This window comes from Carassius carassius, chromosome 33 (genome assembly GCF_963082965.1).
Source record: "Carassius carassius chromosome 33, fCarCar2.1, whole genome shotgun sequence".
Taxonomy (NCBI): domain Eukaryota; kingdom Metazoa; phylum Chordata; class Actinopteri; order Cypriniformes; family Cyprinidae; genus Carassius; species Carassius carassius.
Window position 1 is genome coordinate 4,772,366 of NC_081787.1, and position 16,455 is coordinate 4,788,820.

At 36.7% G+C, this 16,455-nt stretch overlaps 1 protein-coding gene across 5 annotated transcripts in view; it reads left to right on the forward strand.

Annotated features, from left to right (window-relative positions):
- LOC132113541 (probable E3 ubiquitin-protein ligase MID2) overlaps positions 1–16,455 on the forward strand; it is a 124,396-nt gene that overhangs the window by 65,359 nt on the left and 42,582 nt on the right. For 3 of the 5 annotated variants that reach the window (XM_059521351.1, XM_059521349.1, XM_059521353.1), the window contains exon 2: positions 3,152–3,900. In XM_059521351.1, the coding sequence (XP_059377334.1) occupies positions 3,208–3,900 (693 nt within the window). In that variant the 5' untranslated portion in view covers positions 3,152–3,207. Of the gene's footprint in view, positions 1–3,136; positions 3,901–16,455 lie in introns of all 5 variants that reach the window. The other 2 variants (XM_059521352.1, XM_059521350.1) reach the window with 2 other exon arrangements.

Sequence of the window (16,455 nt, forward strand, 5' to 3'; positions counted from 1 at the left end):
ACTCTCAAGGATTATCCTAGAAAGACTACTACACCAGGAAACAAGCTGTTATTATTATATTACATTTTTTCAGGATCGACTCCTTCCGGTTTAAACCTGGTCCACTGCTGCTGTAATCACATGCCTTTCTTGGCTCGCTGTCATAAGTGCCCGTGGAGTTTAAGGTTTAGTACAAAATCTCAGGATGTCTGCAGACTTTGAGAGCTTTTGGCTCCTCACAGGAGCTGTCAGATCATTTTAAGCAGCAGTCAGGTGCTTCAGGTTCCTTGTCAGAAATGGCAGTAACTTGCTGCTCCAGTAAAGCAGAGTGTCTAGAAGATTCTGACACAGTCAATAGCCATTTAACAGGATGGAGCTGAAGCCTAATGTGGGAATGATAGGACAGAGATGCATGATGTCACTGTTAGATCAAAAGGTGCAGGGAAATGTGATAGACTGAGGCAATGTGATCATAGCCTTTTACTTGCACTTGGAGTTCTGCATTGATTTGTATGAAACATCAGACAGCGTTTCCATTAACCGATTGTTGCGACTAAAATAATGAGTTTCTGGGAATGTCTACCTCATTTATGTTTCGAGGTTTCTTTTGATAGTTCTTTTTATTTTATTTTATGTATTTAACAAAGAACTCGTATTCTGTCCAAAAGTAGGCTACTTTTGTGTCCATTAGTTTTTCCTCTTTTAAACCATATATAGGCCTATACTTGAGCAGAAAAATGTTCCCATTTAAACCCTGTTACGAACTTTAAGGAGTCTAGGGAATGTACCGTAACATTTACATATTAACGTACTGCTGGGTATGAAATGAGGTGGAAGAACATGACAGACAAAACTTTGAAAGAGAAAAAATACTGGACTTTTATTCACAAAAAGCCAAAGCCACTAGATCCAGTAAAATAACAATAATAATGTGCGCTATGTACAAGGTGAAAATGTAAACAAACAAACAATAAAATGGGAAAAGAACGAAAGCGGCGCCAAAGGAAAGAACAAAATATAAGAAGACAATCCTTAATCTAAACCTAATCTAACCAAAGCAAAATGTAGAAAATAAACCGAAATCTTCAGTGCAGTTTTTTTTATAACAAATCTGTCCATTTTAGTCTGATTAATGATCAGTGATTACGGAAAGCAGTAAATGATTACATACTCGCACGGCACTGTATAGTGGGGGATGGGACGTTTTCAGAAACGTTGTGATTGGTGGATAGGATATGGAACATGCATGCGACTGGTTATGTCACTGTCACTGACAACAACATAACCAATCACAGTGTGGCAGACGCTTCATAGCGCCAACTGCAATGTTTAATTTTAAATCAATGTAGCCTACTGGCAGTCTGGCACTGGCACACGTGGGTGCTCATTTTCCGTGGGTGCTCGGTATTTTCCGTGGGTGCTCGAGCCCCGGAGCACCCACGGTATCGGCGCCTATGCCTGACATGAGTATATTTTAGAATTTTATATAATTATACAGGGCTTTTTATGACTGACTAGTTATTCAGACAACCCAAATTCTAATCAATTTTATAAATATTTAATTTTGCACATCCCTACTTCAAAGGCAGTAATAAAATGTAATTATATAGTGTGATTTCCTTGTTTATATGACTATTAACCAAACAGGCAATGTATCATCACACCATGTGAAGTACAGTTCATTAGCTGAAAAGACAAACAGATTTTAGCATGCAGGCTGGAGGCACAGGTGCCGTGTTCAGTGATGTGCAATGCTGATTTGGGCCCATTCATATTCATCAAAGCAGAAACATTGTAATCTGTTAAAGGCCCTCCATTAAAACAGCAGCAATGTGGCACGAATTTATGATTTCAAATGAATGTGCAGGAGTGGTTTTACTTCAGGGGGTTTAGCTTTTGTAAGTGAAGTGATGCATCATATTGGGTCTTAGTTCATGGGCAGAGGAGATGTTGCCTGATGACATTGACAGCTCAACAGATTGACAGCTGTGTGTGTGTGTGTGTGTGTGTGTGTGTGTGTGTGTGTGTGTGTGTGTGTGTGTGTGTGTGTGTGTGTGTGTGTGTGTGTGTGTGTGTGTGTGTGTGTGTGTGTGTGTGTGTGTGTGTGTGTGTGTGTGTGTGTGTGTGTGTGTGTGTGTGTGTGTGTGTGTGTGTGTGTGTTTGCCGTTCATCTAGCCCAGAGCATATGTGTGTGAATGGAACGTGAAGTCTTCTCTATTCCCCATCTGTCACTTTGACAATTAAACTTAAAGGCAATCCTTGATCATGTTTTGACATTTATGTTCTCCTTCTACAACTATTAGCTAACACATGCTGCCACTATTGAGCCAGAGATAATGCTTTGAATGTATGTGCTGTCATTAACCAAATTGCTTACAACTCTAGTGATTTTCCGCTCAAAAATCTATATTTTCTATTTTTTTTTCAGTTGTTATCAAGGTAATTTTAGTTTGATTTATTAGGTAGTTTCGTTTTTGTCATCACAAATTTAGCTTAGTTCAGTGTTCACTTTCACTTTATTGGCATAATTTTTATGCATGCAGTATTACCCAAGCACCAAAACACAGCCAAACAATGATGAAAAATAAAAAGATAATAATGATATAATATGTAACATAAAAATGTTCTGCTCTATTTAGGATTTAGGTTTAATTTTTTTTTTTTTTATGGCTATATTATAATGTGATTTTTTTTTTCTACGTAAGATACATTTCATGATAAAAGTAGATTTTCTCTAATTTCAGCTTTTTCTGTTTCAGTGTATTTATTTCAGAATTTAAGGTTAGTGTTTATTATGGCTATAATATAATATATGAAGATATATATGAATTTAAATAAAAACAACTATAATTAATAACAAAAAAAAATCTGTAGTTTTTTTCTTCAGTTTATCAAGTTTCAATTTTAGTGTTTTTTTATTTGATTTTTATGACTAACATATCTTTAAAAAAATGCAATTCATGATCAAAGTTTATTTTCAGTTTAGTTTTTCAGTATAAATGTAGTTTTGAATTAATTTTTATTATAAGCAGTGTGCTGATTTAAATGATTTCAACTGATTTAAATACTTTGATAACTGATTTTTTTTTTTTTTTTGAGCGGAATTTCTCTTTCTGCTGCTTTTGCAATACTAAAGTTGCTTACCGCTAACCCATAGCTATCCGCCGCACAGGTGACTGACCAGCTTCTGTGGGATTTGATGTCACCTTTAGATCGGTTCAATTGAAGATGGAAACACTGGAGTCCGAGCTGACGTGTCCGATCTGCCTGGAATTGTTTGAGGACCCCCTCCTGCTGCCCTGCGCCCACAGCCTGTGCTTCAACTGTGCCCACCGCATCCTGGTCTCGCACTGCTCCAGCACCAAGCCTCTCGAGTCCATCTCCGCCTTCCAGTGCCCCACCTGCCGCTACGTCATCACGCTGAATCAGCGCGGCCTTGAGGGCCTGAAGCGCAATGTGACGCTCCAGAACATCATTGACCGCTTCCAAAAGGCCTCCGTCAGCGGACCCAACTCCCCCAACGAGAGTCGCCGGCCGCGACCCTACAGCTCCACGCTCGGCGGGAGCACGAGGGGCAGCCCCGCCAGTAGTGCCATGTCCCTCGAGCGTGTCGGTTGCCAGTTCTGCGATCAGGAGCCCCCGCGGGAGGCGGTCAAGACGTGTGTGACGTGCGAGGTGTCGTACTGCGACCGCTGCCTGCGGGCCACGCACCCCAATAAGAAGCCCTTCACCAGCCATCGTCTGGTGGACCCGGTGGCGGACGCTCAGCTGCGTGGGCTGGCCTGCCTGGAGCACGAGAACGAGAAGGTCAGCATGTACTGCGTGGTGGACGACCAGCTGATCTGCGCTCTCTGCAAGCTGGTGGGACGGCACCGTGAGCATCAGGTCACCTCACTTAGCGAACGCTTCGACAAGCTCAAGGTGAGTCCCAAACTTGGTTCTTAAGGCAAGACACCCCAGGTTAAAAAAAAATGTAACTAATAGAAATAACTATGCTTTCCCAGATGATTGATTACAGAAAGAATTGCAATCTTTTTAGTGTTACAAGTTTTCTGTAATGTAATGTTTAAATATGCAATGCATTGTTTAATTAAAGGAATAGTTGACACACAAAAATGAACATTTGCTGAAAATGTACTCATCCTCAGGCCATCAGTTTGTTTTTTCATCAGAACAATTTCGAAAATTGTTGTATTATATAGCAGTGAATGGGTGCCGTCAGAATGAGAGCTGATAAAAATATAACGGTAATCCACAAGTAATCCACATGACTCCAGAACATCAATTAACCTCTAATGTATTCAAAAGATGGTGTTTGCAATAAATTCATCATTAAGGTGCTTTTTAACTTCAAACCATTGCTTACAGCTAAAGTAAGAATCCTCTATTCATAATATTGCTTTTCACTCCAGTAAAAAAAAAGTCATGTCATTTAAATCAAGAGAGAAATATGCACAGATAAAGGAACATTTATGAGCAAAAACCGTCTGAAACTATTTTAGGCAAACATGGGGGTGGATTCTGATGTTAGAGGACAACAGGGGATGACATTTTCGCTGAAGGAAGTGTTATTTTTTAATTTTTGGCCAGAAGTGTTTAAAGTTAAAACACTTTTGTTTCTTATTTGCTTTTTAAAAACATGCAGCTTTTCACTTCATAAGATGGTAATTTATGGACTGGAGTCATGTGGATTTCCTGTGCATTATTGTGATCAGCTGTTTGGACTCTTATTCTGATGGCACCCATTCACTGCAAAGGATCCAGTGGGGAGCAAGGGATGAATGGCTGATTTTTTCAAAATCTGTTCCAGTGAAGAAACAAATTTATTTACATCTTAGATGGCCTGAGACAAAGGCCTTTAAATTATCTTTAAAAGATAAAAAAGTATTTTGGATGTTTTCTTTCCATTAGTCATAAACAACGCATTATAAAAAGCCAAATTGTCCAAAATCTCAAAATTGACCAGTGCTTTAAAAAAGTGTTTTTGGCTGCAGTGTCTTGCCTTACACAGTAGTTATCACTGTTATTAACACTTTATTATAGAAACACCTCTGATTCCTCTAAGTGAGCAATAGAAAGGGTTTATTTGACCGATTCTGAGTGAAATAGTTCAAGGTGATCTCTTTGGTAAAAATCTTTGTTTTCATGCAACACGTATTGTAACCATCATTTATGCAAATTTTTGTTTTGTTTTGTTTTTTTCTCTGTAAGCTAATTTCATTTCATTAGCATCAACCTAACTCATTCTGTGCGATATTTGTTGGCTTTCATGGTGGAATGCTTCATGCATAGTAGCAGCCAGAACTGCCCAGCTGTTCCTTTGAGCAGTACTCATTATCATATTAGATGAGTCTGCAGTCCCTAAAGCCATTCTCTGTTCGGAACTGAAACGCAGTGCTGACCTACTACAAAGACCTTGATTGCTGAATAAGTGCTAAAATACAGAAGCTCACACAGAGCTCCCACATGTGAATACATTCGCGCACGTCAGTATAGTCATTCACAGCTCCAGAAGGCCAGAATTACATCCGTGCCTTGTTGTTTCAATGGCATCATAACTTCAAAGCAAGTTTCCTCCGGATCAGCCTCTCATTACCTCAATTATCCCTGCGAAGGTCGAGTTACAAGACAAGAGCAGGTTAAGACCACAAGCGTTATGTGCTTGTAAAGTTTTCATGGGGTGGATTTGTAAATATGAGCCCACGTAGAGGCCTTTACACTGTCATAATCACACTCCCATGAATAGGCCACCATTGATTTATGCATCAGCTTTATAATAGCAAGCACATAGAGGGCACATGTGATCTCCTATTCCGCTTGACCTCTTTGTTCACACCAGCTTGCACAAAAGAAATTCCATCATTGATCATTGACGCTTGCCCCATCAGGTTTTTGAAGAAAACGAATGCGGCTCTGCTGAAATTGCCTCGATTGTGCTAGACGAAGTTCATTGTGTGTTTCTGGAAGTCGATACCTGAGAAAGTTGCTCCTCTTTTGTCACAAGGTCTTCTTGCAGGGAAACAGAAAAGAGGCTGGAAGTATGCAGAGGTTACAGCATCCAGATCGACATTTAATTTCCTCAAGGATCCCGACGGACTGTGAGGATTACCTCGGTTTTGAATTACTCACTGGAATGTTCTATCCATAATTACCTCTTGTGCCGTAGATGCTTATTGTACACATTCCTCACGGAACCTGTGACAGTCCTGACTCAACCCGTTTAGAAAAACACCTAAAATAAGACGCCAGGTCTAAAAGGCACTTTAATGCACTTTTAATGCAAAACGTCTGGATTGGGGTTTGTATCTACGTTGCAGAGGCTTATTTGAATGTTCCCCTGCCGAAGCTTTGAACCTGTCTAACTTTGAACTCTCAATCCACAACCTGAAGAGAGAGAGCGAGAGAGCAAAGACACAATCAGGGCTCAGGGCTTCAACATTTTAATCTTCTTCCGGCTCAAGTAAAATGAGAAATCCTTTTTTTTACGCAAGCGTCATGGTGGATGATGATAATTCAAACTGTTCCACATGTTTAGATTAGCTTTGCTGTTTCCTAGTCAACAATCGCAGAATTGCATATTACAGTTATTTTAAAGCCAAACCACAGACTCTCCTGCAAAAAAGTTGTAGTTAGGTATAGGTTTGCACATGATCATGATCCATTTTTTCCTTTCTGGTGAATAATAATAAGAGTTTTTAAATGTATTTTGTGTGTTTTGAACAGAACTTTCTGCATGTCAGTTAATTATTAAGAAATGAAGAGGGACACATTAAATGCGGGAATGGCTATTAGATATTTAAATTAATTAGGTATTTAATCATATAGGTCTGACAATGGGGGCTTGTGATACCTGTAAGTAGTTGTCATTGGAAAGTAATAGGAATTATAGTTGTGTTTACAGTTATGCTTAGTTTTACCTATAATTAAATTATTTTTGTAGCTTAAAAAAAAACATAATGGAAATTAATGTTATTTTAAACTAAGCAGAACCTTACTTTTCCAAACACTTAACCACATTAAGCTACATTAAGCTAACCACATTTTCATTCAAGTCTGTGACTTTTTTTTTTTTTTTAGAAAGATTAATATTCAGTACTGATGCATTACACAGAACAAATGTGAAAATTTCAAATAAATATCCCAAACAAAAGCAAATCAGTATATTAGAATGATCTCTGAAGGATCATGTGACACTGAAGACTGGAGTAAAAAAAAAAATGTTTTTACTACACAATTTTACAGCTTTTACTGTATTTTAGATCAAAAAATGCAGCCCTGACTAGCATAGGTGACTTCTTTCAAAAAAAAATAAAAAATAAATATGACCTCAAACTTTTGAACAGTAGTGTATGAAAATCTTTTTGAAAATTGGGCTTTCAATAGCCAGGTTTCCATCCAAAGTTGCAAATTTAACTTATGCGCAAAACTGGAATATTGCACAAAACATTTGCGAACAAGCACCGTTTCCATCAAACAAGTCAAAGAGAACAAAATCATATACTATACATTACTAAGAAAAGTAAGAGAAGCTACTGAATATAATAATTTTCCTATATAATAAATGACTTGCACTTCAAAATGAGCAGACGAAACTAAATGAATGCGGTTATTGCTTTTTTCGGAGGTGGATGCTAATGTTTGGGAACGCAGTCGTTTAACAGTTCTGGGAGGCAATTATACAGAAATACTTTGATGACAGACTTTGCTTTGGCATTTCTCAATGACCATATAACAAAATTTCAGATGCTGTGGAACAAGATCAGTCAGCTGGTTAGTCTGGATTTGCCATCCCAAAGATTTTTTGATGCACTTGGAGGAATTTATTTGCAAAATGCATTTCTATCTCCCATTATTCACATTAACCCTTTCTCGCACAAGTCAAAAACCACCTCAAGCGAGCGTTCTGATGCAATACTTTAAAATGTGTGTTGGAAACCCAGCTAGTGTTGGTGCTCTCAGACGCTTTGTTACAGGCAGCTAATTGATTGAAGAGCAGGTCATGCCGTTCAACTTTGTGTGCTATACTTCAAGAAGCTAATGAGTTGCCGTTCTTTTAAAACCTCATCAACACCTCTTCACGCACTCTTCACGTCTAATCAGCTGCAGAAAGGAGCCAAGAGAAATGTTATGTTTAGGCAGTCACATGCAGTCCATTGCACTCGGCTTGCTTCTTCCATCTGCCTATTGATCTCACCCCATCTTCTATGTTTGAACGTTATTTACATGAGTAATGTCGGACAGCAAGGCTTTCAAAGCATGACAGCACTCTCGCAAACGCTCCGGGATTAGGTTTTACAGGGCCAAAACACAAAATATGAAAAAAGTGGCGATTAAAGGCTTAATTTCTATTTCAGAAAAGTTGCAAGTCACAGCAGGCAGCTTTGATTAAAGTTCCACCCCGTTTGGCGGTTGGGCCTCTTACTCTAAGCTCCTTAGGGAAGCCGTCTATCTTCTCACAGATATATGAGCCCAGCTCAGGAGACACCAACTCGCCCAATTCTGCTGCATTCAGTGAGCCGTCAATGGGATGCTGGGGTCATTTTCAAAGTGCTCCTAAAAGACGTTTTTAAAGCCAAAAGAGCAATTCAGCTGAAAAGGTGCTTGATATGAACTGGGCTTTCCTTGCACCTCAGCCTCTGCCAGATTTCCCTACTGCTGCCACATTGGCCTGGTTTTGCCTGTCGTTCAGCCCAAGGTGTTCAGAGGAGATAATGCAAGAGGCAATATGTCATGCTTATAAATTTAAGCACTATGGAAATACTACTCATTTAGGGTGATGAAAGTTCAGGTTTTGTATGCTTACAGCTGACTTACACCCGTATTCAGAGGACAGTGACTGTGACCCTCAGTATCAAAAATATGTTATTGTAATAGTCAGTGTTGGGGTACATAACTACTAAAAGCCAGTTACTTAATCAAAGCTGATTTTTCATATTTTGCATATATAATATTTGTAACTGTTTACAAACTAATTTGCAATAACTACCCAAAAATGGTAGAAGGGGGTGATTAGCAGGAACATTTGATATAATAATAATAAAAAAAGATTAATTTAAAATAACCCCCCAAAAAAAACTTTAAAAACAATGCTGAACAGTAGCAAAATAGTAGTACTATTTTGATTTAAATAGTATATGATTTTAGCAAACATATTGCAATGCATATTAGAAAACTATTCTGAAATAAATATTATTGTATATATTTGCTACAAAAAATAACATATATAAAATTAAAAATAATATAAAATCTGAATATAAAATGAATTGGTGAATACTTATGCCCAGATAGCTTGACTGTAAAGCTGAATGTTCAATTTATAAAAAAAAAATAGTAATGTAGCGTTTTGTCGCACTGCACTTTTACATGTTTTAAAAAGTAGCTTGTTACTAGAAAAGCTATACTGTTTTAAAAGCTACTGAGCTACTGTTTCTGTATGGAGGCGTTCAGAGACATTCTTAGGGGCTTTTTTTCTCTTTCCTGTACAGGCGTACACATACCTGGCACATGGTTGCATGCAAAAATTGCCACATGTGCGTAATGCATGGGGCATGCTGTGAAGAGATAGTGACAAGTTATCAGAGATGAATACAGAGGCTTGTTATTAAACTGCTTTGAACCCTGCTCTCCCCATACACAATTAATGCAGACAGGAAGTGAAAAGCTTTTAAGAGCAGTGAAGTGGAGTCATCAGCCTTACAATGTTAAACACATTCTCCTTCTCTCTCCACTTTGGTCTCCAGGTTCAGGAGTTTTTTGAATGCGGGAAGCTAATGTAGTGTTTCTCTGCTTTGTGCTATGGTGTGAAGTGCAAATCACCACATACAGTGGCTCTGGTTTTAGGAGATTATTCCATTCAGTCTTGCCCCTCTTTGAAATGGGATTTATGTATTAGTAATTCATGTAGTCTCTTGCACTCATGTTCTACCTTCATTTGGCCTACTGTGGTGCTGTACTCCAAAGTCTTGTGTAGTTATTCACGCTAGATGTTTTGCTTTGGAATGTCATCTTTAAAGAATTAGTTCACCCCAAAATGAACTCATCCACATGTCTTTCTAAACCCATATGACTTACAGTCTTCTGATCAACAAAAAGAGGGGTTTTAATGCATCTCCTGGTTCCTCTTATAATGTACATTAAATACCACTGAATTGTAACTAAGGCTACACTTAAAAAATCTAAGATTACTGGAGAAAATTTTACATAGAAAATACTGTTAAAATATTTCTACTTCAAAATGTCATGTTTAACTCAATACCACTTGTTTATTTGTAATTGTTTGTGAAATATATTGGCAATTTCAGAATTAAACGTGTTTGTACACCAGTTTTTCTTGAAAAAGGATGAAAAAGTATCATAAAATAAATTTAAATGATTTAAAACTATTATAATAATAATAACAACAACGATAATGATAAAACAAAAGTAAAACAAATCTTTCTTTTCATTCATTCACAAATCAGACTGTGATTCAGTCTCTCTCACAAGGCTGTCAGAATACTTTAAATATAGTGCTTTTATTTATCCATTTATGTTTTGTGATTATGCAATTGGTTAATTTTTATTTATTTTCTCAAATGAATGAAAATTATCTAAATGAATCGATTCAATAAAATGAACTGAACAGAGTCAATATTTTGGGCCAGTACATTTGCTTTTTCCCTCAGATGGTTTCTCTGTAAAAAGTAAAAAAAATGTCAGTGTAGCATTTTGTTTCACTACATGTTAAATTATTAGCTTGTTACTGGAAAAGCTATTGTTAAAAGTAGCTACTGAAAAATACAAAAACACATTCTCCTTTTAGTGCTTGAGTTATATGGACCATGTTTATGATATGTTTTCGAAAGGCCTGAAAGCCTGAAATATGTTTTTGAGAAGCTTGAAAGCCATAATCCCCATTCATTTTAATTGTATATAGAAAGACTGACCTGTTTATTCCCCAGGACTTCTCCTTTAGTGTAAAAGTCATACGAGTTAGATTTTTTTTTTTTTTTTTTTTTGGCATGATCTCTGCCTTTAATTTTATTTTATTTTTCTCCCTGATTCTGTACTGCAGACCTTACTGTGGTTTTCACTGAGAGTTGGTTTTGTTCGGACTTTGATGTGGTGACATTTATCTGGATTCCTCCATCTTTGTCAGTCATCAGTTCTCAGGATCTAGTCCGGTTTCTAATACATTCTTTACTCTGTTCTGCTTGGATCTGTTGTAAACAAAAATGCTTTGTCTTTATCTTTTCCGGCCATGTTTTCAAAGATCAAAAATCATTTATTGCTCCACATCCACTTCCATCTGAGCTATTCTGATCCCAGCAGTTGAAGGCTGTGTTGACCTGGGTCATCCGTTATCTCTTTTAGGGATGCTTGGTGCTTTTCCACCAAGAGTTGAAATGTCAGAAAACAGTCCAAGGTAGGGATTTCCTGGATCCATTCTCCGTCAGGACAGGCCATGGACATTCCAGCTCATCCTGTGTGACTGAAGCATGTTGTCCAGCCGCCAGGAATGCTGCCTGTCCTAGAAGAGAAGAAGAGCTGGGAGTGTGAGACCATGAGCACGTTTACAGTGTTTCTGAGACCTCTCTCCTCATTTCTCGGCCCCTGGGGAATCCCAAACCTCCTTCTTCTGCCCTGGAACACTCATTGACTATGAAAAGATCGCTCTCCAGCTATTCTTCCCCTTCAGCTTATCTCTACTTCTGCCAGTGAGTCAGGATGAGGACAGACAGCCTGGTTCTTATCACAGAGCAATCAGAGTCACTGTGAACATCGGACAAAATGGAATGTACTTAATGACCCCACAAAATCCCTGCTTTATCGTTTTTTAACAGTATGTTGAGCATATTGAAGGGATAATCCTTTTTTTAATATATATATATATATATATATATATATATATATATATATATATATATATATATAATAAAAAACTAAATAATGATAAAAGACTACTATTTTTTATATTAGTAAAAATATAAAATAAAATAAAAAAGACATTTTGGGGTCAGTAACAACAAGTTTGAAATGCTCAATGTATGAAAAATGTTTTAAAATATTAATACGATTATTTTTTTTTCTATTTTAATATGTTTTAGAGAGAGAGAGATGCGATCAACTGTGATACGTTTTTCAGGATTTTTTGATGAATAGAAAGAACAATTATTTCAACAACATTTATTTATTTAGTTAAAGGACAAAAATCAGCGTAGTGCAGGATGAGGCATCTGTTTTTATTTTATTTTATTTATTTATTGTCCATTTTGGTCCACACTTCTGTTGTTTAAACATAGAGAAGGGACTATTCAATTTCTGATATGTGCTTAAATATCCCATTCTATTATGCAATGGACTGCTATGAATAAACTTAAATACGATTTTCTATCTTCAGTGAGGAAATATTAAGTTAGCACTGTTTGTCCGTGGAGCATGCCTGGCTCTCAAGTCTTAGTCATTTCATGCTTTTGAAAGAGTCTGGAAAATGAGATATATCGTGGGTCCCAGACCGAATTCTCATTCTCAGGTTTTCCGAGATTTTTTTCTTTGCCTATTCAACCCACTCTAAAGAGCAGACACCTCATGCATGCTTTATTCCCAGAGCCATCCTTAATGGACTGTTAAAAATGTCACCTATCAGCTGTCCATGGTGCAAGTGTCAAAGAGCCCAGGGTCCAATAAATCTGCCATGCTGCCACACACAGGAGAATCCCAGCAGTGAGCTTATTTCCCATCATACAGTCTGTTTATCTTGACTTGAGCGTTAAGCCTCGTGTCATGCATGCTAATTATTCTAGAAGATTAGAACCAGAGGAGGTAAAAATAGTTTGTGCTGTCTACGTAATTATGCATTCTGCATCAAAATGTGATCCAAAAATCCTTTCCCTATCAGTACGGAAAAGCAAGGTACATGGTGACATTTTCAGCACAAGTAAATTAGAATTGGGATTTTGTATTTACCCCCCCATCAGGGACTAACCACTGATTTATTAGTATGAAAGGTGTAACTATGAAAAAAGAAAATCTGTCTATCTATCTATCTATCTATCTATCTATCTGTCTATCTATAGACACATACATAAACAATTTTCTAAATTCTTAAGCTACTATTTGTGGAATATACAAAGATTAGTTTGTTGTTTTATGAAAATGTCATTGGATTGTAATCCCAAATAAAAAAATATCTTAAACCATACTAGAACATGATTGGTTTTGAGGACTTATGTCCATAAAGTAATTGTTTCTTTGGACAGATGTAATGTTTAATATCAGTTTGCACAAGATAAGAGATCTATGTAGAAATCACTAAAAATGGGTTTGTGTACTGCATGAATACATATACTGTGTAATTTCTTATACATAAAATACTAAACATGAAGCATAACCATATATTTGGTATTAAACGTCCAGTAAAATATGGGTCTTGCTTGAATTAAGTCCGAAAATCTCTTCTGAAAAACATTTCACAACACTCTTTGAACAACGTATAGTCACTTGTAACTTTGTCTGGTCTCCCTGCTCCAATCACAAAATGACACGCTTAGTTTGAAACTGTTGCACGGTGGGTAGTTTACATGCTTGTGTGTCGTGACACATTAAAGCTGCTGCGCTCAGGGGAATGTGGATTTGAGTCTGGTCTGCGCTATGTCTCATGCTCTGTCCTTTAAAATTAGATGTAAAAAGCTACAATTAAACTGAAAACATTTCTGCTTTAAATAATTAGTAAATAACTATTTAAAATGTATTTATCATAAATAAAATGCAATGTGTTCATTTAGCATCTTTTTAAATTAAAGAGCACTCATATAAAAAACTTATAACAATTAATAATAATAACGTTAAAATGTATTTTTCATTGGCCAGTGTCCACTTGAGACACTTGGAGTGCTTGATGTACAGCAGTAGTTTAATATAAGGTGGGCTGAACATGGGCTGCAGAGAGCAGATTTTACCAGTATGTTCATTCTCACAACATTGCTTTGTGAAAATCAGACAAGATGGAACATTGTAATGTGGATTGTTTATTTTGTTGCAGAACATTTTATTAAAGGTAATAGGTGCACTGGATAACACTTTAGTATAGGGACCAATTCTCACTATTAACTAGTTGCTTATTAGCTTGCCTATTATTAACATATTAGCTGTTTATTATCACTTATAAAGCAGTTATTCTGCATGACCATATTCTACATACATAATCCTACCCAATACCTGAACTAACAAGTACCTTAGGCTACTAACTATTAATAAAGAGCAAATTAAGAGTTTATTGAGGCAAAAGTCGTTGTTAATGGTTTGTTAATAGGGAGAACTGGCCAAAGTTGAACATCCTCCTAAAAATGTGATAGTTTTGACAGAAGGGATCTTATAAAGAGCACAAGAAAATGTGTATGGCCCGCGTGGAGCAGTACTGGACTGAAGCGATATCTTGACACAAAGACATTATTGTGTTTGTATACACACTTGCTAGTTTGTTTCACATAGCCGCCTTTCTGCTGCGGCAGAGCAGCACTGATAGCATTAGCCACACGTTTTTGCTCTTGCTGCCTTACTTGTTACACAACAAGCGAGCAATGTCCTACGTTTGCTGTGTAGACAGCTTCATTGATTATAATGAGAGTAATCCAGTTTATCTGCACTGCCTCATAGACAAGATGAAAGAAGTTCCATTAATATTTGTTTTTTACCATTTGTTTTTAAATGTACATAGCCATACATTTAGCAGATTGAACAGCTCATTGTTTACTTTGAGCAATGTTTATTAACATATCATCTACACTGTAAAAAAGGAAAAAAAAAATGAAAGATTACGCGATTAGTTATTTCAATTTAAAATTCAAGATTAAAAGTAATAAAGTGTTGTTTCAACCTAAAAAAATGCTTAACTTAAAATTATAAGTTTATTTAATTTTAGTTAAGTTTAGATTGGATATTTGTTGTCTCAAAAAAATTTTTAAAACTAATTGCAGCAGCTTTTTCATTATTAAAATTGAAAGAACTAAAACTGAAATAAAAATTAAAGCAAAATAAAAATGTAAAAAATGAAAATATACAAATAAAAGCTTAAAAATAAAAATAAAAGCTTTCAAAATACATACTTAATCCTATAATGGTATATAAATATAGTAATATAAATAGTAATAAATACTATAATAGTAAATGAATAATATTAAAACTGCAGTGCTTTCAAGACCTGTTGAAATTGTGTATAGTACCCATAATCAACAAAATTTCAAGCTTCGACTGATGCAACATTTTGAAAGCACAACAGAGCCATGGCTCGTATGATTTTCATGAAGTCAACCTACAGATTGTTGGAACTTGGATTGTTACTCAGTGATTCATCCAGCTCAAGCATTTCTCAATAGTATTTATTATAGACAAACATCTATTGGTTTGGATGTTCTGCAGAGGCTTTCATGACTCGGCATCTGTCGTCATTGCGTTTTTAAAACCCAGATCACACATTTCTGACAGAATATCTCATGAAGCGCTGCGTGGCATAGAGACTGAGTGTTTAGAGTCATAGAGGCATCCAGAGTGTTTCAAAGGCTCATCAAAAGGATTTTTCACTCTTATGAAGCCAATTAGACACTGAGAACTGTAGATTGGAGCGGTGATACAGTAGTTTCTGTGTCTGTTGCTGCTGTGAGACTGCAGTCGTCCCTGTTGTGCAACTCAAATGCCCATCTCGGTCTCCTGTGGTTTGAGAACTAGGTTGTGTCTTTGCTGTGAACCCTTAAAGAAAGCAGCACTTGCCACTCTTGGCATCAACACTCCTTTTTATCTGCCTTTGAAAACATGTTTACACTTCAGAGAAATAGTGTCTGTGTGAAGTTGTTCTGTATTCTACAGGCCACTGAGTACAGCTCACAACTGCAATGACCGGCAGAATTTCAAGTCACCTTCCAGTTCAGCTAAAGATGATATTGTTGCCGAGGTCAGAGATTTAGTGTGTTAGAGGTGGCTGCTTCTTAAATCTTTTTGTCAGGATCGCTGTGATGAATCAAGAGATGTCAGTGAAATTTTTGGTGAAGCTCTTTATTCATCTGCTAGTGTGCATTTAGAAATGATGTAATTTTTCCTTGTGGGAGGCAGCAGCAAACAGACTGCCAGAAGCAGATGTAGATAAATGGATGGTCATGCTCAGAACTGTCTTGATTTACTGTGGTAATTTTGCAATGTTTTTTATATTAAGAAGAACACTAGACTCTAATTGGAAAGGTTGCAATTTTCAGACTCACATGCATGTGAAATGCTTGCAAGATGTTGTGCGATAAAGAACAGTCGTAATTTATTATATGTCATCAACATTAGTAGATATTCAGTGACAAAGATCCTAATAAACGCCAGTTTTGGACAGCATATAAAAGTACTAATACAGTATCACAATTTTGTGAAAGAATGAAAAATGTAATCTGATAGTGAGATTGAAATTGAATATATTGAAGTTGTCCAAATAAAGTTCTTAGCAATGCATATTACTAATCA